Source organism: Haliotis cracherodii, unplaced genomic scaffold (genome assembly GCF_022045235.1).
Source record: "Haliotis cracherodii isolate W230 unplaced genomic scaffold, xgHalCrac1.p SCAF_9, whole genome shotgun sequence".
Classification (NCBI taxonomy): Eukaryota; Metazoa; Mollusca; class Gastropoda; order Lepetellida; family Haliotidae; genus Haliotis; species Haliotis cracherodii.
In genome coordinates, this window is record NW_027266343.1 from 50,215,661 (window position 1) to 50,238,304 (window position 22,644).

A 22,644-nucleotide genomic window follows, 5' to 3' on the forward strand; every position below is an offset into this window, starting at 1 on the left:
TTTCTATTCAGTGAGTATTTACTGGGGAAATATACACCTGTGTGTTTCTCTTCAGTGAGTATATACTGGGGGAAATATACACCTTGGTGTTTCTATTCAGTGAGTATTTACTGGGGAAATATACACCAGTGTGTTTCTCTTCAGTGAGTATATACTGGGGGAAATATACACCTTGGTGTTTCTATTTAGTGAGTATATATGGGGGAAATATACACCTGTGTGTTTCTATTCAGTGAGTATATACTGGGGAAATATACACCTGTGTGTTTCTATTCAGTGAGTATATACTGGGGAAATATACACCTGTGTGTTTCTATTCAGTGAGTATATACTGGGGAAATATACACCTCTGTGTTTCTATTCAGTGAGTATATTGTTTAAAATTTCTGTGATTCCAAAATAAGAGCCCTTGGCAGGCTATTTTAGGAAACAAATATTTGCAAAATTCATATTTTCGTAAGTTCAGAGGTATTATAGGATGGCATTCAAAACAAATGTAAAACAAAACATATAAGCCTTGAAATACAATTTACCACTTAAAGCTATAACATTAGTAATAACCACATAATATGAACTGGGAAATTATAAATGTCATTTTCAAGGGTGGTTTTACATTTGCTTCAAACATGTCAAACTTTGGGCTGAATATCAGCCTCTGAGCAGGACTAGATAAATCCTTTAATGTAATTTCAACTTCTTAAGACATGTGTACTACTTAGACTCATTAGAGAAAATAAACACTGTAGGAACTGTAGGTAATTTAGCTGCTCAGCAGTTTAACAATAGTTAATGATGCTATAATATATTTATGACTCACATCACAACTGCCTGTACAAGTTCTGGGCCAAGCCAGGAATGTGATGCACACATGTGGATTACCTTCAAAGTCTTATCAAGGATTCCTAACTAAGTGCCCTTGTTACAAATTGGGAAAACAACTGTTATTTTTAACAAAATTGAGATCTTTCTTAACACTGTATATCAACATTACATTCAGAATTGTATTTGTTACTCTGTACAACATTGAGATCTATTTTCTTTAATTCAGAGTTTTCTTAACATTGTATATTAACATTACATTCAGAAATGTAATACTAAGCATAAGGAAAAAAATCAGAAAAACAACTGTTACTTTGTACAACATTGAGATCTATTTTGTTCAATTCAGAGTTTTCTCAACACTGTATATTAACATTACATTCAGAATTGTATTTGCTACTTTGTACAACATTGAGATCTATTTTGTTCAATTCAGAGTTTTCTTAACACTGTATATTAACATTACATTCAGAATTGTATTTGTTACTTTGTACAACATTAAGATCTATTTTGTTCAATTCAGAGTTTTCTTAACACTGTATATTAACATTACATTCAGAATTGTATTTGTTACTTTGTACAACATTGAGATCTATTTTGTTCAAGTTTTGAGTTTTCTTAACACTGTATATTAACATTACATTCAAAATTGTATTTGTTACTTTGTACAACATTGAGATTTTTTTTGTTCAATTCAGAGTTTTCTTAACACTGTATATTAATATTACATTCAGAAATGTAACACTAAGCATCGGGGGGGAAATCAGAAAAACAACTGTTACTTTGTACAACACTGAGATCTATTTTGTTCAATTCAAAGTTTTCTTAACACTGTATATTAACATTACATTCAGAAATGTTATATTAAGCATCAGAACCTCTGATTCCTTACTGGTCCCCATATCTGCATTACAAGTGGAGTCAACCAAGTCAGCTTAATGTTGGAGGAAAGACATGGATTGAGCATTATTTATAAACCTGGCATTGGAGTAAAAATAATTATTTAAAGCTTATAGTGTTTTATATATACTACTCAACTTTTGATAGGGATTTCTATTAAAACACACACTTGACATAATCATAAGATTTAAGAATCAATTTTTGTTTATCATGGAAAGACAAAAACATCCCCATCAAAATTGAGGTAATGGAATACAGATAATCATACGACGGAAATTTTAACTCACTAGCTACATATAAACAAAGCATATTAGAATTGTTTCATACAATCGTACACAAGATACATGCACAACCAAAAACTGTTTTTTTGCATTGTTCAAATAGACAAGGGCCCCAAACAGTTTCTCCTACATCAAGATGTTCAACGTTAACGATAATGAGAAAACAAGAAAAACGTATCAGTTCCATCACAAATCAAACACAAACTGTCAAATGGTGTCTGCTGAATTAGTCCCTAATGTGGTGGCCATGTTTTAGACGGCAACGTTAGGTCAGCACTGCACCGACTCTCGGGAACCTCCCTTGACATCTCATTTGTTGCTGTTGCTATGGCAACAGGTATTTTGGAGCCACTTTAGCAAGCCATTAACAATGAAAAATAGTTTATTTGAGACACAAGAAACGCAAACGAGCGTAGTTGAACTTTATCATAACATTAGATCAAAGACACCAGACTGTAAGAACTGGTTTTTGATGTTTATATGATGAGAGAGCTAACTTGTATCTACATATCACAATAATCAATAACTGTAGGCCGCAGTATACTGTTTGTTAACATATCTTAAATCTAAATAGCTTAATGAATTTAATCAATTAGGTTAATGAACCAGGGTTTCCGCTCTCTGATCTGAAGTATAAAGTCAGCATACTTACTATTAAACTGATCAAGAACAGGCTGTAGAACATCCTTCCCTGCGAATTCTTCAGCAATTTTTTCTAAGGCTGAAAAGAAAATCAATAATGAGATGTGGTTGAACACTAGATGTTAACCTGAATGTTAACATGAATGATAACACCACAGACGTCCCCACAACACACCATGGCTACACACAATGTTGCATTACAGTTGAACATTTACAACAAGCCATGTCCGCTGCGATCAATAAACAATTAAATACTTTCACAGCATATATGAATAAGAGCCAAGAGCTACAAAACCCAGAATGCAAATTCAAATAGAATCCCTGCTGCTCCATGGTCTTGACTGGCAATCTGAATATTTAAACAAGGGTTCCTGACAAAAAACAGGGCACAAAAACACAGCACATAAACACAGCACACAGCCCCAAGATAGACTGGTAGTGTTGCTGCAGGTATCCATGTTGACATAAAGCACTTGATGTGACTGCACAAACATATTTTGCTCACCGCATAATATATGCATACTAGAGTCTTGCTATATTTTCCACCAACAAAAAGACCTGACCAGATCAGAGGAGGTATCAGAGCAGGAAATAGCATGTCATCAAATCAATGCTGATGTAAAAAAGTTAGTCCTCTTATTACATTATCTAATTATAAAAAGTGTTCATTGTATAGCAGGACCTATGAGTGAGTGAGTGAGTTTGGTTGACACCACTCTGACCTACATGTATTCCAGTTATGTCACCGCGTGTCAGGTTAATGTGCACAGGTACGGTGCTAGAAACATAATCGGGACAATTCTAGGTTTCTGACGTGCTCAAGGGACGCAACTCTGCAGAGTGAATTGCGCCACCTACCGTATTTTCTTAAGTATAGTGCGCACCCGAGTATAATGCACACACCCCTCTAGCGGATTCAGTATTTTAAAAAAAATAATAATTGAATATTATGCACAGAAAAAATTTACACTGTACCCCTTCAGTGAATTCTTGTAAATGAACGGGTGATGAGAAACTTATTACAAATTTGAAATTTGAGATAAAATAATATCACTAGACATGTTGATTTACAGTTTAAATTGTATTTTTTGTTCTGCTAGGCATTGTTTTACATCTAGGGATTAAGATTACCATGTGTATTTTCTCGTAAACTAAGCCGGAAACAGCAATCAGCTGTACACATGTTTTCTTGGAATCTACCGGTGATTCGGTCAAGACACACCCAATGATATAACTTTACAGGATTTTATTGCAAGGATCCACAAAAAATTGTATCTGAAACTATTTTTTTTATCAGGAATAATATATTCCAACATCTTGTTATTTTAGTAGCAGCTCTTAGTAAATATATTTAAATTAATTTTAACCTTAAACGAAGCAGCTGATCTCTATTGCTGGTCATTATTTTTCACATGGAACCAGTTTGACCAGTCACCGTCGAGGCTCCCGCGTACGTCATCGTGAGAACTACGTGTTGACATAGAATTGTCAAACTATAACAAATATGACTTTTAACGAGTCAAAGTATGGAATTTATGATATAAGTATCCATTCTCTGTCAACTAAAGTTTGTTTCAAGGCATCAATAGCGGTAATCTGACAGTGGTTGCTGTTAATAACAGTGAGTTGTGCATTCTTCTGATTGCTTCACACACAATTTCGCCGAAATTAATTCAAGTAATATTAAAAGGAATTTTTAATAAAATTTATGAAATAAGTCCAGATATACAAAGAACACTTTTCATAGCCAGACTGTGTAATTACATGATTAATTTACGTGGGGGGGAGGGAGAGAATCAAAACTCATTATTGCGTTTATAATGTGCACCCCCTTACAGCTGTGGGGTATTTTTTTTAAAAAGTGTGCACTATACTCAAGAAAATACAGTACGACCAAGGGGCCACCCATGCCCCCATCTCATTTAAGTCTGTAATCATTTTATTCATTTATTCAAGATATCATTCAATATTGTTTATATCAACTTTGGCAAAATAGTGTGTGACGGATCGTTAGATTGAACCAACTTACCGCAACCATAATCAGATTACTGCTATTGACTCCTTGAAACAAACCTTTGCTCTCAGAGAATGGATACCATATCATAAATACCATACAATCACTATTAAAAAGTCATATTTGTTGTAGTTTGACTGTAATATGTCAACATAACGTTTTAGCGATCAAAATAGCAAGATCGGAGGAAGCTTGGAACGGTGAACCATCAAACTGATCCGGATGTAAAAAATATCCGTCAATAAAATAAAAGTACTATGCTTATGGTTATTTATATTAAAAATGCAAAAACCTCATTTAAAAAAATAACAAGATATAAGAATATATTATTCTTGGCAAAATATTACTTTCTGATAAAATTTCTTCTCATCAATGCATTAAAATTCTTTACCAGTTATGAGTATTGGGTTTTCTTACACTAATTTAAGCAATATTCCAGCAATATCATGGCGGGATACGAGAAATGTGCTTCACACATTGTACCCATGTGGGAGGAATCCAACCCGGGTCTTTCATGTTTGGCATGACGAGCGAACGCTTTAACCACGAGGCTACCCCACCATCCCTTTTACAGTTATGATATTGGGTATTTTTCACATGAATCTCTAGAAGATTGGGGAGAAAATGTGTGAACATTTGCTATTTCCAGCTTATTAAAATTACAAATGGCATTCACCCACTCACCAAGTCTTACCATCCATGCCATTTAGTCACCTCTTACAGCCAGCATAGGTTCCTGGGGACCTTTATTCTAACAAGGAATCCTCACAGGGGTAGTTCAGAGAACAAGGTGGAACGGCCAACAGAAAATAAACGCAACACCTAATCTACACAGAAGAAAAGTAATTTATTTACTAACTCTGACCACTGACAGGTAAATACTGTCATATCACACTTTCATATCACATGGTCTTTACACCACACTGGGCAGTTTTCTTTGTCCAATTAACATGGGGACTATAAGGACATTCTTCATATTGGCAGTTATCTTTATAACCTGTCATGATACAGAAGCACATCTACAGCCTATGTGAACTCCACCTGACCCTGCTGGCAGCAAGTGTCACAAAGTCCATTGTTTGACTGGTGACCTGGATTCTAGGACAACTCTCAGCTGTGGCCAGGCTGAGGCTTATCTCCCTGTGCCAGCTTTCAACAACACCCCACAAACAGAGTACCAGCCTACGTCCCCACCCCACAGTACCAGCCTACGTCCCCACCCAACAGTACGAGCCTTCGTCCCCCAACCCACAGTTCCAGCCTTCGTCCCCACCCCACAGTACCAGTTTTCGTCCCCCACCCCACAGTACCAGCCTTCGTCCCCTACCCCACAGTACCAGCCTACGTCCCCACCCCACAGTACCAGCCTACGTCCCCACCCCACAGTACCAGCCTTCGTCCCCCACCCTACAGTACCAGCCTACGTCACCACCCCACAGTACCAGCCTTTGTCCCCACCCCACGTGACCAGCCTACGTCCCCACCCCACAGTACCAGCCTTCGTCCCGAAACCCACAGTACCAGCCTACGCCCCCCCACAGTACCAGCCTACGTCCCCCACCCCATAGTACACCTACGCCCCTATGTATGCCTACACCTCCACTGTACAGCCTACACCCCCAGCATACAGCCAACACACCCACTGTACGGACTACATCACTACACCTACCCCCCTATGTATGCCTACACCCCCACTGTACAGCCTACACCCCCAGTATACAGCCAACACACACACTGTACGCCACCACTATACAGCCTACACCCCCACAATATGGCCTACACCCCCACTGTACAGCATACACCCCCACTGTACAGCATACACCCCCACTGTACGCCACCACTATACAGCCTACACCCCCACAATACGGCCTACACCCCCACAATACAGCCAACAGCCCCAGTATACAGCATACACCCCCACTGTACGCCACCACTATACAGCCTACACCCCCACAATACGGCCTACACCCCCACAATACGGCCTACACCTCCACAATACGGCCTACACCCCCACAATACAGCCTACACCTCCACTGTACAGCATACACCCCCACAATACAGCCTACACCCCCACAATACAGCCTACACCCCCAGAATACAGCCAACACCCCCACCATACAGCCAACACCCCCACCATACAGCCAACACCCCCACCATACAGCCAACACCCCCACCATACAGCCAACACCCCCAGTATACAGCCTACACCCCCACTGTACAGCCAACACCCCCACCATACAGCCAACACCCCCAGTATACAGCCTACACCCCCAGTATACAGCCTACACTCCCACCATACAGCCAACACCCCCAGTATACAGCCTACACCCCCACCATACAGCCTACACCCCCACTGTACAGCCAACACCCCCACCATACAGCCAACACCCCCAGTATACAGCCTACACACCCACTGTACGCCACCACTATACAGCCTACACCCCCACCATACAGCCAACACCCCCAGTATACAGCCTACACTCCCACCATACAGCCTACACCCCCACTGTACAGCCAACACCCCCACCATACAGCCAACACCCCCAGTATACAGCCTACACACCCACTGTACGCCACCACTATACAGCCTACACCCCCACAATACGGCCAACACACCACCTGCATACCAAGACAACAATGTGAAAGATGGAGTATGAAAATCAATTCATGATGGGGAAAAATTGTCAAATCTGCATAGTGAAGAGCACTTAGGATCCACCACTCCCGGCAATAATTTACCGGCCCAACATGCTGCTATTCACCTGTAGCACACCAAGAAGGATACACCACTGACAAAGCATATCCACTTGTTAGAAAACCACCATTCCTCATCCATACTGTCTTAAACATTTGTGGCAGATCAAAAAATAACGATTGAACTCTAACAAAATCTTGTCACGAGAATTTAAATATTAAAAACACCATGGTTACCTTACATCATATTAACATCTGATGCAGCCTCAAAAGAACAATAAGACACTACAGTGAAAAATCAATAGCATTTGAAGCAGGCCAGAGCAGAGCCGCGATCTAGTCGGCCTTGTGAGGCGTGTTCTGTGCCAAAGGCATTTTGGCAGAGATTTGACTGACCTGTGAGTGTTACATGTTGGACAATACAATTGATTTAAACACAGCCCACCTTGAGCGAAACAATCAATACTGCTATATATATCCTCCCTTCTTTCTCCCCCTCTCCCTGCTGTAGTCAGTTGTGGTTGCCCTGATTCCACAAAAACTGCCCCGATTCCACTACAACAGCAGGCTCATTAAAATATTGATGTTTGTGAAACAGACCCTCTTTGGACATTAGTCACAATTAGTAGCAAGGAAGACGTGTTCAACTGCTGCACAGCACGCCAGTCAGTAGTGGGCTTCAGTGTTTTGTATTCTGGAACAGCTGAATTTTACCTGATTCAAACACAGCAGCTGTTGATCTTCTTAAACCTGTCACTTGGCATGATTGATGATTATCTCTGACAACAGTAGAGCTTACAACAGTACTTAAATAACCATCTATATCGGAGATGATAGGGAAAGAGCAGTCTGCATTCTTTTGGATGTTAAACATTAGGGAGGTCACAATACCACTATCCCCCGATACGATACATATCGCGAAACTTAATTCGTGGCATTTTTTATATTTCACTGGGCATAAACAATATTAAAAAGGCTTGAAACTTTTAAATAGTTTTTTTTTATTTCAATCATCATCACCATTACTTTTTTACAACACCAGTGTCGACACCAATTAGAAAAAGACGAATAGAATTTAAATTAACAGAATAAAATTGCGTACATTGTACAATGTAGACATATCAGAAATTAATAATGATACATATGTTTTTATTATAATGTAGGTAGGACCCAGTATGCCAACAAAGTCATTCCATTGCTGTTTCTAATGTTCCATGTGTGAAACCATACGGATCAAAATATGAATTGATGCAAGATCAAAATGTGATTCAATACAGGTAAGTGTGTATCGCATATCATATCATATCGTATGAGAATATTATCGATGCATGGATGTATTGGTGAATCATGACAAGACTATTAAACATGTACATAGTTTCAGGCACTGTCCAATCAAAATGGTCTCGTTAAAATAAGTTCCTTGTGCCTGAATTGAACGTGAAAATCATCTTTTTAAACAAAACAGACTTGTCGATTTTTATTTATGATGCCACAGCTTTCTAAATACAGCTTCTTATCTGGCTCATGGTAAAATTACATTGAAGCTAGATAAAATGATTTCTTGTAGGCACGCATTAATTCCAAAGGACACAGTCAAACATCTTTATGAGTGCCCTGTTGCCCTGTTATAGAGGAATATCCTGTTTGGGAATTTCTCTCCCTCAGGTCTTCTTATCCATGATCAATTCGAGATTCATTGCTCATATTGACAACAACAACGTCTTCAACCCAAGTCAAGCAGGTTTTCGAGCCAATCACAGAACTACAGATCATATTTTCATTTCAAAAACTTTAATCCATAAACTTAAATCAAAGAAGAAATTGCATCAGAGCTCCAGATAAGCTGCGTATCTGCGTAAAATACACATCAGAAATGCAGAAATATGCAGTAAAATATAATCCAAGTGTATCAAATACGCAACGAACATTACAGATACACAACAATAATAAAACTTGTGCGTATCATCAAAATATTGTGAAGTAACCCTGCGTATTCGATTAGCAAATCAGCAACTTATTTTGAAATTTCAACTGTTGACTGCATATCCAGGTGAGCTACATTATTATTCTTCCTTTCTTACTACCCCACTCTCTCATTAAATAATTTACACTGAAAAAAAATGAAAAAACTTTTGATGCATATTTATCATTGTTTTTATATCTCACTGTAATTATTGCACAGAGTTGCAATATTGTGCATAGTTGCTTTGAATACCTACACAAAGTTCTTCACACTGATTGGAAGAACTTGTTTTCATGACAAGCTGTTCTATCAAAACATTACCGGCAAAACATTCAACAACACAGTGTGGTCGTAAAAGAAAGACATTTCTGTCCTAAACACAAAACAAATCTGGAAATGGCAGCAATCCTCTCTTCTACCTGTGTGCAACACTAGCAACTCCTGAGAACCAGCAACACTGCCATCATTACAAACTACACCTTCAACTGATCAGATTGTAATTATAACACAGCAAACTGCCAACAGAAGGTTGTACACACTGCTCTGGTCATAGATCAATAGCCAACAATATTAGTAACCAAATCAGTTAGCCTTTGTTAAATGCCATGGTGGCACAACTGTTGCACCTGAAGGACAGCTGTGAAAGGCTGTGTAGAAACTTGCAGATACAAAGCACACTATCCCCGTTGAATGGGGCAATACGAGAAATATATCCCTTTCTTGGCCATGTTGATGTAGTAAATAGCAGATACTCCCCAACAATTTCCCCAGGGAATGAGATGATACAAGCAGTACACACCTGTGTTGAAACTGCAGGGTTTTACATGATGCAGAAATGTGTGGCCAGCATGTATATAGCATGGTATAGAATGGAAGCCGAAAAATTCATATTGTGGCGCAAAGGGTGCACAATAATATTCACTGTACCAAATTCTGGACAAGAAATATAAAGTTCCTGTAATTAGTGAAATTATCAAATCTTACAGTACAGTACATATTACTATTTCCTTACTTTACAGGACCCTCATATTTCTGTTAAATACCTTGAAATTATTAATTGGGAGGGCCTCTGTACCCGTTGTTTTGTTGGTTACGGTAAAAAGCCTGATACTATGGACTACCAACCAGGGTACATTCAACTATTTTCCCAGTACTGTATCGCCATATTGTTACACCACTAACATGAAAGTCTATAGTTAAGACAGGCAATAGCTTTCTTATTATCTCACATTACCCGCCTTTGATTTTCATAAACACAGGGTTCCCCCTAGACTCCAATATCTGAGAGTCACCTTGACTCAGCCTATGAATTTTTGGGAGTCAAAAATATTTTTTTAGAGTCAAATGTTTTATTGTATGATTAATGAAATTTAAAGTTTTCACTGTTAATGTTACACTTAAAGTTAAGTACCTTTTGAATATTATATGTCTTTAGTTTAAGTTAACAAGTGCTAATTAATGTTCTCAGCTGATTGTACTGCAGAGAAATAAAGGATATATGAATGAAAAACAAAGTTTGTTGGTTATATTTTTTCACAATCTTTAATTACTTCACAGCTCATGAAACAATTTACAGTGACACCAATACAGGATGAATAAATAACATCAGTCTCAACTGTGAGACATAATTTTTAATCATGGATTGATATTAAAATACATTTCATGTCCGATTATAAGTTAATACCACTAACTCATTTACATCTTTTATCTAGTTATCTTGTTTTATCTATCAACAGTGAAGTTGAACACTCGTAATATTTTCTGGATGAATACAGTTTATTAGCAACAACAAACACGCCCAAAGCTTTACATTTTGTATATACCATATTTATGCGTGCATAATACACACTCGTGTATAATACGCACCCCTAATTATGGGCAATTAAATCCTGAAAAAAATTTCTCACTTGTATAATATGCAATTACTTTTCTTCAGTCTCATTTCAGGCTGTCATGATCCGTCATCGGAAATAGCATAACAAATCCAAATTGAATTACGCAAGTTAATCCTGTAGTTACACTATCTGGTAATAAAAATGTGTTCTCTGTATATCTGACCTTATGTTTGTCATCTATTTTATTAATTTTATTTAAAATTTCATTCAATAATGTTTACCTAAATTTCGGCAAAAACATGTGTCCCTCCGATACTTACAACTTCCGTTTACCCCGTTCCATAGGTTCCGCTTAACCACATACCGTGACCGCGCCAAATCACATTATTCACTGCAACAATGATAATATTTTCTTCTATTTTATTTTTCACAAGTCTACACATCTAGATAAACATATGTCATGGTTAACTTTTAGTGAGAAAATATGCTGAAACGTGAAAAACTTTGTCCATTTGCGGAGTGTTCCTTTGTTTACATCACATGCTGTCATCGAAGCCACACGGAGTGTGAGAGTTACGTTCACTTTGATGAATAAATATATTTTGTCGTGTACCTCACAGTCGCACAGTTTTAGTAGCATATCTATATAGCAAAACAGTATGTAAAGCCGCTGGCTGTTCTGATTTTAGCGTTTGTTTTAAAACGAGAGAAAAGTCTGGTCATGTGACAGGCTATGCAAATTAGCCCGGGCCAGTGGTGTTATGCGACAGTATGTTACTTCTAAAAACGACAATTAATTAAAAACTAGACGTAAATTTTAAGACGTTTGCATATATTGTCTTCGGAAAATGTTTATAAATTAAGTTCAGGTGAGTAGTTGTAATATTTTCATTCCAAAGCTGATAAACAACAACATAGATATTTTGAAATTGCGTCACGCAGTCATTTATTTCTGGACTCATTTTTCCTTAATTGAGAGTCATATACGCAAGAATCCTGCGTCAGAGGAAACCCTGTAAACATGTTACCAACCAATCAAATGCCGAGCTAAAAGCAAATGTGTACAAAAAAGGAAATGGGTAGAGGAAGCATCATTACGACATCCTTTCCATCAAAAAGAGTGTTAGGGCTTTCTTTTGTGTGTCAAGTCAGTTTTTCAATGTTGCAACTATATCGTAATGAATGGGAGTGGTCGCCATGTTAACATTGTCAACCTACATGTCCAAATCGTCAATCTGGTTTGTAACTTGCATTCTGATTGGCTGGTTAGACCGAGTACCATAGCAAATCAAAGGCAGGTAATTTGAGGATGCAAGAACCACAGGAACGGACCCAGGGGTTAATGCAGGTTTACAGAAATGAAAGCCCAGGAAAAATAGAGGATTGCAACTAAAACTTTAAAATTATTTTACTGCGAGACCATGAAGACCAACAAACTGAGGCTCAACTGTTAAGCAGCCTAAAAACAACACGCTAGTCAACTAGCCAAAGACTCTTAAACTATACAAAGGACAAGTACAAATCCAATGATGGCGCAGACCTCATTGAAGCAACAGAGAGAAATGATTCTGAACCAGTTGTCAATGCTTCAATTTTGCCCCATATTGGAACACAATGTTAGAACTGAACAAACTGAAAGAAAATGTAAACAGAGAAAACATTCTTATCTTATTCAAGCAGGACTAGCAACAAACTCAGGACCAGGGAAAAAAGGTTTGGAATAGCCACCTGGGCTAGTCCCAAAAGAAACCTTAGATTTGTAAGGCTGGTTAAGGCTTGATTACCAAAGTCCCTTATCCAACAATACTCCTTAGAGACATAGTCAGGGAAGTTTCTAAACAAATCTCTTACATCGAGTATATTTCAGCCCTAAGAAAGTTTGGAAGGGTCATCTTCCGTTTGTCATTCTAACATCAACACAAATACACATCACAATAATCTCATAGGTTTGATAACCTCCATGTTCACCAGCCACAATGCTTCTTGCCACGACTTTGTATCATTTTTTACAATGTTAAACAAATGTAACTTTGTACCACTTTGTCTGACCTCATGAACCTCACATCCCCATAACACAAATCCATCTCACTGCCTCACCCCACAAACCCCATCACAACACCAATCCATCTCACTGCCTCTCCCCACAAACCCCACCACAACACAAATCCATCTCACTGCCTCACCCCACAAACCCCACCACAACACCAATCCATCTCACTGCCTCACCCCACAAACCCCACCACAACACAAATCCATCTCACTGCCTCACCCCACAAACCCCACCACAACACCAATCCATCTCACTGCCTCTCCCCACAAACCCCACCACAACACAAATCCATCTCACTGCCTCACCCCACAAACCCCACCACAACACAAATCCATCTCACTGCCTCACCCCACAAACCCCACCACAACACTAATCCATCTCACTGCCTCACCCCACCACAACACTAATCCATCTCACTGCCTCACCCCACAAACCCCACCACAACACTAATCCATCTCACTGCCTCACCCCACAAACCCCACCACAACACTAATCCATCTCACTCAAACACCTCATATCTCCACCACAACACTGATCCATCTCACTTTCCTGTGTGTCCAGATGTAAACAGGCAAAACCATTGCTCCACACATCTGAACAATAGGTTACAATATACATTTTACATCTTCAAGTTTGACTACTAATACATTCTACAGGAACTGCTGCACTTCAAGGGGGTATAAGAAGCAATATGGGTCTGGTAGGTAATTACAATGTAGTTATTCAAAGTATTGTCGGAGATGGGGTTACTGCAAGGACTCATCAAAGACAAAATCTAATACTCTCTTGAAGCCTTGCAGTTGCAACCCATCTCAAATAGATGCATCCCATCTCAAACATATGCATCCCCATTAATACACTCTTGAAGCCTTGCAGTTGCAACCCATCTCAAATAGATGCATCCCATCTCAAACATATGCATCCCCATTAATACACTCTTGAAGCCTTGCAGTTGCAACCCATCTCAAATAGATGCATCCCATCTCAAACATATGCATCCCCATTAATACACTCTTGAAGCCTTGCTTCCTGTCTCACACAGATGCATCCCCCTTGAAAACTCTCTTAAAGCCTTGCATTCTCATCACAGCGCAAACTCCCGCAGAAACAATCCATTATCATCAAATCTACCATCTGCTTTTCATGTTGAGAGACATTGTTTGATTTGTAATTGAGTAATTACATCAATTATTGTAGTTGTGTACATGGTAATAGGTTAATCCCAACAAATTAAATACTGAAGATGGAATGATGGCAGGACAGAATAATGACTGCAGAGACACAAGTAGCTTTGTTCTGTTTGAAAAGTAGCCTTCTTCTATCTTCATCAACAGGAAATCCCCTTAATTCCAAAAGTCAGGTCAAAATATCCTCTCTTCACCCACAAAACCTGAACATCAGAACATATCTATCCCCCACAAAATGCTCACATGATCAACAAGTCCCCACATGCAAGTCAAACTGTTCTATTTTATCAACAGGTAAAAGCTTTTTTATCTCTAATAACACAAATGTTGTAATGTTTCTATCTTGTACACAGGAAGCTCAACTCCTAACATTCCAGCAGAGATTTATCTCCAATTCCAAACCAAAGCCCTTAGGAGGCAAATTGGGAAAGTCGAATATTGTTTAAATTTTTTTATATTTTTATTAAATGTTATTTTTCAAAATTCGTAGTCAGTACATTGTTTAAATTTGATATATTTTTATTACATGTTACTTTTCAAAATTCATAGTCAGTACAATGCTTAAACTGGATATATTATTAATAAATGTTACTTTTCAAAATTTGTTGTCAGTGTTTTGTTCAAATAATTTTTTTTAAATGTTATTTTTATTAAATTTGGAGAAATTGGGAAATTCTTAATTCAAATTGTTGCAGACTCGGGGCAGAATATCGGCCTCTGAGCTGGTCTAGATAAATTCCTGTTCAAATAAAATGTTCTGTCTTATCCACAGGTAACATCTATGATAACTCCAACATAAGAGATTCTAACTTAACCACAGCAAGCTCAACAATCCAATACCCAAGTGAGACTGTATGAACTTTTACAGATGACTTATGACTCAATATTCAAACATTAGAAGCAACAACAATGGGCTGCCAACTATACAGGTCCTGAGGCCCACAGACATCTTGTTCTCAATAAATGTCAATCTGTACTCACATGTCACAAGAGAAATACATACCGTATATCGCTGTGTATGAGGCGACCCCACGTATAAGACGACCCCCCTGTACACGCCTTAAAAATCAACCCAAAATCCTATACTCCGTGTATAAGGCGACCGGGAATGAAACACATCACAAGTCTGACTGATATAGAAGATTTAACGTGCGCTTTCCGACTGTAGCGTATTTCGCACATGGACATCACAAGTTAGTTAGTTAGTTAGTTACTTTGGAGATTTAACGTGCGCTTTCCGACTGATGCGTATTTCGCACACATCACAAGTGCACACACAAACCTTATATATGCAATAAAAATATGTTTATCTTGCGTTGTTTTTTTTCTACAATGATAGGTCGCGTGTGTAACTCCAGCACACGTCGCCATTTTGTGTTTACACGGTACGACACCAAATTGGTACATATTCTTAAAATCAGTCTACAATAATATCATATCATTATGTTTGTAACGTTTGTAACATGTGTAACATATGACTCTTCTAAACAGTGGGACCATATGTGGGCATAAGTTCGCTTATGGTTTGCCAGAGTCGCCTAACCATATTATTTCCCTTCCGCCCAGCCCTTACTGCAACGCAATAGCCTAAATGTCTAAATTTTCCAGAGATTCTGAAACTCCCATCACACTTAGCTCCTTTCCAATTTAAATGGAAATGTTTGCTTCTGTAAAAATAATATATTTTCAGAGACAAAGCATCGGTCTAAGATTTTCAGTACAAACTGTTTTACAAGTGTCCCCAATTAGCCTGTGTACAATATTGAGTGGATATGTCCACTGATTCAACACTTTGGCTGTAAGGTTTTACGTAAAATAGCAACAACTACTGCAATGGAACCCTGACAGAAAAAATAAGTGCAGTGTGAAAAAGTGTGCAATTTCCACTTGTAGAATTAATCTGCATCCAAATGGTTTCAAGGAAGACATGTCTCCTTCTCTGTTTACTACTCATGCTAATGATACATCATATTCAGCAGGTTCAAATAAAACCAGCATTCTGACAAGACGCCTAACATAACGGTTTCATTACAAGTCCAGGAAACACCAGGAACTGAAAGTAAGGCTTTCAAAATTGCTTATTTTTATAGTTCATGTTTTCTTTGACATTGACTGATTGTCATTCACATCATCCTAAGATTTCCCTTCTTAAATCTGTGAAAGATGTAAACTATATACTGCATCTTCAACGGGGGCCATGAGTTCAGTGTTTTAAGATGATACCGTACATTAAGTGCAAGGTTATTGTCAGAACCCAACGTGTCAAATCATTCTGTTTCAGTGGCCAGTATAATTAAGTATTAGTATTCCAGAAAATGCACAATGATGTTATCATTCAATATTGTTGAAAGTTGTACCTAATTTTCCAAACTGTTCAGAATTAGCTAATGTAATGTGAGTGCTGTAAACAAAACACTTGTGTATACTAAATGCCCCAGGCTATCCCCTTCAACCAGGAACTGACAGATCCCAATTTCACTGTCTGCACTTAATCTTTGTCCACACAACTGTTGAACCATGCCACAATATCACCAATGTGTTTTTATTATGATACGGATTTATAATCGCCGCCTAAAGAAACGCAAACCACAGAAACATATACAGGGATGTGTCCACACAAAAAGAGAGAAGAAAACTCAAGGGAATGGTAACCATGCCGACTTAGTGATCTGCTCAGAAGTATTACATATCACTGGCAGATGCAGAGATGGGGGCAGTTCTGAGCCTCACGGGCTATGGATGACCAAATGCCTATCCTTGGCACAACCTGTGTAGACTGGTAACTTATGTTTCAAGCAGATACTTGACGAAACTTGTTGTCAGAATCATGAAGTATAATGACACCCTCCCAAAAAATTAAATCCTTCATATTTCACCACGATTAGGGATTAGTCCAGATGACCTCAGAGGCAAATATTCTGCCACAAGTCAGCAGCGATTGTCAGTACAAATTCCCGAATTGGAATGTATAATATCCCAAATGACGATGTAACAGGTGAAACCAATGATAACCAATGTTATGGTTTTGTGGGGGTGACATGTAATGTTGTATTTCACTGTAAACAGGACCTATAAAGCGGATTGAAGGGTATTTTTACGCATCCTAATCAATACTAATATGAGAAAATAGGAACTTTAACAAAAATCCAAATTTCAACCAAAAGATAATTTCCATCCATTTGCCTGCCAAAAGCACTTGGTCTGGAATACTAGATAAATCCCTATGTTGCACTCCTGGGCAGGAAATCCCGATATATAATCACCAACATCCTAATATCATGATTATTGAAATTTCAAAGTTTCAAAGTTGGGGGACATTTGTAAACATTAAAAGATATCTCTCTTCACAAGTACATTCACTACGACATGTGAACATAAAGTCTATTAGTCACTTAATGATTCATGCTAGCCTATGTTTATGATGCTTAAGCCTGTAGAACCAACATGTTGAATTCTGTACGCCAACACAGGAGGGGAGTGGTGTAGGGTGAGAAAACATGGATATTTGGCCGAATCGTACTTCCCCTCATTCCTACCTTAAATATACCAACAAGTGAAACCACAAAATCCATCTAAGATTCCTCCACAACTCAAATTCTGATAATGTAAACACACAGTCAAAGCTGCTAAAAAATGATCTGATTTACATATGCCTTGCAGCTGTATAGAACCGCCAATGATATCTTCCTAAACTTAAACTATCTCTAAAAATAATTTCCCCGGAGGGCAACTCAAGATCTGATATGTATAGAAACAAGGAAACAGAGACCGTCATACCATGACCACCACACACTTCTAACAATGATAGAATGAAAACTACAACAAAATCAATAAACAAGCTACATTATCATAATTAAAAACATTCAAAAACTCATATCTACAAAATTTGTAAACATGTCCAAACATCTCTTAAATAAATAATTAGTTGCATTTCTTGTGCCCTACAGCAAGCTGTGGTTTGTATCAGTCTTCTGTTTTCCCCTCCCCTGCCTCTAAAACCTCACCCCAAGTGACTGTTGTCGTCTTGTGGCACCAAGCATGGCACCATCACCAAACCCAGGCTACGGAATAAGCCGTAGCTCAACAGGCTCATTAGCATAGTGCGGGCGAGGTCACGTCTTGCACAGTAACCTACATCAAAAGCCATCGATCCTTGTTCACCTTACCTATGTTACAAAAAGATCAATAACACAAAGGTAAACTCCCAATTGTAAAACCCCACCAAAATAATTTCCCCACCTGAGAAACCATGTCCGGTGATGAATTTGATACGCCTATTGTGAAGAATCTTTATAAGGGCACAAATATGGCGGTTATGAAAATGATGCACAATATGGTTTGGGAAATTTGGGTGAAAAAGGATCAATTTTGTATAGTCATCAAGGTAAGCTTACACGGAAAAGCGGGAAATTTTGATTTGTACTGGTTTAATCAACAGTCTGTGATAACAAAGCAACAATTTCACTGCCTGGTCCTCCACGACGCCAAAAAATACGCCAGTATTCTTTTTGACTGCGGAAGGTGCCGTTGTATCGATCGAGCCCGGGGATGACCAAATATTGGCGAAAATTTGACAATGATGAGCCGCGAGTTTCCGACTCAAACAGGCTCCCAGAAGACCTGAAAAGGGCGAAAAACTATCGGAATCGTTAGAATAAGGCACTTACCAATGGTGACGGGAATTTTCTTGCTCCATGAGAGTAATTCTTTCCTAAAATTTCGCCGCTCTTGAGCACACTGCGGGCTCCCGCAATCAACCATGTTGACCGTACACTGCCGCTTACGTCATGATTCCATGACCCCCGAATCCGTGACGTTTTGTGTACAGGTGCAAATTCGGGTGACCTCCAAACTCGTGACGTTTTACGTACAGGTGAGAAACCAGGAAGAGAACGTACCCCAACTCGAAGCACTTGCCACGCCTTTATCAGGTAGGCCTAGGTAAGAGTGTTTTTAATTTGTTATTTCGATAGATTACAATCGGAATACACGGTAATTTGGACAATGTGAAAGGGTGTTCAGTAACACCGATGCACGTGGGCAGGTAAACAAAAGGTGACGCACAGGTAAGTAACTAAATATGCCTTGCCAAAACACAAGATCGTGACTTTAGTCATATCGCGTGGACACGAACGAGAATGTTGTGAGTATGATGTTGTGAAATTGTTTTGGTGGTGTTACAAGCCCTTAGACATCGATGGTAGAACAACAGACAGGAATTCAATACAAGGAACAGGGTTATCGCGCGAAGGGTCAGAACTGTCATATTTAGTATATTTCAAAGTGAAAGTTTTTCCGATTAGATATTTCTTTGTAATTTTGTACAGATAATACAAATAAGGAAAATTCTTTTTTTCTAAAAAAAAATTCAGAACCTTGCATAAAAAGTTTCAGGTTAGAAGTTCACATTTAGTTGAAACCATTTATTTGTGTCCTGTGAATGGCTTTCCCTAAACTTTGAGTAACAATGGTAACCAACACTGTGTGTGTGTCTCATCTAACAATTTATGTTAATGATTATATTTCAATTTCTTGCATCTTCAACAGAACCATGTCTAACTCCTATAAATACCCCGATGGAAGCTCCTACTTAGGCAATTGGAACGAGAACGGTCAACGCCATGGTTACGGATATATGAAGTTTGCTGATGGGTCACAGTTTTGGGGGATGTTTGACAATGGCTTGTGTTCAGGACCTGGAGTCATGAGGTTCACAGATGGTTCCAGGTACAACTGCAGTTTTACTATAGCCGACTGCAAAATTCATGTTAATCCGCTAGCCCAGGACAACAAAATTGTTCTGAAGACAACTAATACTAAAACCATGGTAGTCACAATATTTCAAAGTTTCTACAGTAAACGTACACGCTTATAACGAACTGACATATAAAACGATCATGTCTTTTGATCCCGGTCATTTTCAGTATATATGCTGTATGTATGCCTATAACGAACAACAATTATAACGAAACTAAACTTAGTGGTCCCTTTGAGTTCGTTATAACCGAAGTTTACTGTATTTTGCTAAAAATTAAACTGAATAAAATTTACAAAATGTTACCATAGTAAATGTTTTGGGTCTCATTGAAGCACGACTAGCAAACTCTGAGGACTAGTGAAATAAAGTTTTCACTAGTCTTTAATAAATCCCGAATTTCTCAGGGCGTCGAGACATTGTGTTGGGTCTTAAAGTGGAGGGGGCACGGGTGGCCCAGTCATCTAAGGCACCGCGATTTGCTGTGCACGGTTGCTTCCCTTGTGCACGCCAGAAACCTATGATTGTGGGTTCGAATCCTGGTTCACCCTGATTATGGTTCTAGGTTTATCAGCACCATACCCGAGCTTGTGGGTTCCACTGAAGTGGTAAACATCTGAGACCTGCATTACTTTGGGTTTTCCTCCCACATTAAGGTGGCACGCCATGATATAACTTGAATACTGTAAAAAGCGGCGTTAAACCCAACTCACTCACTCTTAAAGCGGTGCTAGGCTTCATGCCGTTGGCAGTCATTACAACTCAGATTGACGCTACTCTACATTCTACGGCTACACACAGATCCGAGGACATTCCGTTACGGGTGACATCAGAACAACCTTTAATCCAACCAATCAGAGGGCTGCTTACGAGATCGCATAAGTGACAGTTCAGATGTGTTTTTTGTTATCATGCAACCTTGAAAAGGTTATCACCTGTACAATGTGTCACCTGTATGTACGAGTCGTCACCTGTGTGAGAAGCATCACCTGTCCATGGTTTGTTGCAGGTATGAGGGGGACTTTAGGCAGGGCAAGTTCCACGGCTACGGGGTCTTTAACCGCTGTGACAACATGAGGTTCGAGGGCGAGTACAAGGAAGGAAAAATCTGGGGCATGGGTGAGTTACCATGGCAACTACTATACATCTTTAAGACCTTTAAGGTTACCTGGTTATTTGGCCCCTCCAGTCTGAAATACAAGGGCCAACATTATTGATGAATATGAGTCCTATCCTCGTCTGTCAGGAAACCAAAGATTATGTTATTGGAGTTTTTGATGGATTTAGTCCTATGTTCAACCATACTTGTCATAAGTCACTTACCAAGCTGACAAGGCTCACCAAGGATGACTCCACGTCTGCTACATATTCCCTGTCAACGGAAGGCACGTCCCGAGCTGCATAGTAGGATACTGAGACTTGATTTGCTCAATTTTCATATAAACATGCTCAGTGCCAATGTAGCAGCCATACAATTTCTGCTTTCCATGGTGAGATTCGAACCACAGACCTTCTGATCCGAGGTCGGACACTTGTCCACATGACCAAAGAGGTGACAGATGTCATCTTTGGGATGACTCCACGCCCAACTACACTTAGATTTTGTCCACCCATGTAAACTGTTGTCTGATGTCTTCTATTAAATTAGATCTGTGAAGATCCGGGGACGAATAGGTCTTCCGCAACCCATGCTTGCCGTAAATGGCGACTATGCTTGTTGTAAGAGGTGACTAACAGGACTTGGTTGATGCATGTCATCATATCCCAATTGCGTGGATCGATGCTCATGATGTCAATCACTGGAATATCTGCTCAAGACTCAATTATTTACAGACAGCAGTCATATAGCTGGAATATTGCAGCGTGCAGCGCTAGACAACAAACAAACAAATCTTTAAAATTAACCACTAATAACAACAGATTAGTTAGGCCTCTCATTTGCAACTCACTCAAACGATAATATTGATCACTGTGAAATATTTGTTGCCATGTTACAGGTCTGATAACATTCTCGGACAAGTCTCACGGAATGCCACGCAACGAGGGATACTTTGAGGGGAACAAACTCTTACGTCGGGAAAAATGTCCTGGAATCATTCAGCGTGCAAAAGATGCTGCGAATAAGGCAAAGTCTTACGTTTCCTGAACAATTGGTGTTCTCGAATCTTGAATTTCAGAACCCGGAACGCGTGCCTTATGAACTATCGAGGAAGTATCTTGCATGTCTAGCATGTCTGATGGAGCCTACCATGGAAGGGAGTACCTAGAGAAGTTAATCAAACATGACGACCCATCACTACCACCTATACTTACAGCAGATGTTGATTCCACTGTAGAATTTTCTATACTTTGTATAACATGGTATAATATATTTTAATGTTCAAGAAGTGATAGCGACTGGTATTTTGTTATAGTGTGTGTTGGGTGGTGGTGTTGTTCTCAGGACTGTATCATATTTTGCCGACACCCCTTAACATCTGTAACCCCCTCTCTCCTCCCCCCCC

General features: G+C 39.0%; 2 protein-coding genes across 5 annotated transcripts in view; one reads left to right on the forward strand and one right to left on the reverse strand.

Moving 5' to 3' along the window:
- Window positions 1–19,152, reverse strand: part of LOC139452063 (mushroom body large-type Kenyon cell-specific protein 1-like) — a 31,361-nt gene extending 12,209 nt beyond the window's left edge. For all 3 annotated transcript variants that reach the window (XR_011652351.1, XM_071233365.1, XM_071233366.1), the window contains exons 1-2: window positions 19,053–19,152; window positions 2,653–2,721 (exon numbers count right to left, since the gene is read on the reverse strand). Coding sequence is in view for 2 of the 3 variants with exons in the window: in XM_071233365.1 (XP_071089466.1) it covers window positions 2,653–2,721; window positions 19,053–19,146 (163 nt within the window). In the remaining variant the exon portion in view is untranslated. The remainder of the gene's footprint in view (window positions 1–2,652; window positions 2,722–19,052) is intronic.
- A 28-nt stretch (window positions 19,153–19,180) lies between these two features.
- Window positions 19,181–22,644, forward strand: LOC139452688 (MORN repeat-containing protein 4-like). 2 transcript variants are annotated; one of them, XM_071234236.1, is made up of 4 exons: window positions 19,181–19,326; window positions 19,933–20,112; window positions 21,150–21,259; window positions 22,138–22,644. In XM_071234236.1, the coding sequence occupies exons 1-4, from the start codon at window positions 19,181–19,183 to the stop codon at window positions 22,284–22,286; spliced, it is 585 nt and encodes a 194-aa protein (XP_071090337.1). In that variant the 3' UTR covers window positions 22,287–22,644. The 2 variants fall into 2 exon arrangements, with proteins under 2 accessions (XP_071090337.1, XP_071090338.1); XM_071234237.1 differs by having other exon boundaries at window positions 19,252–19,316.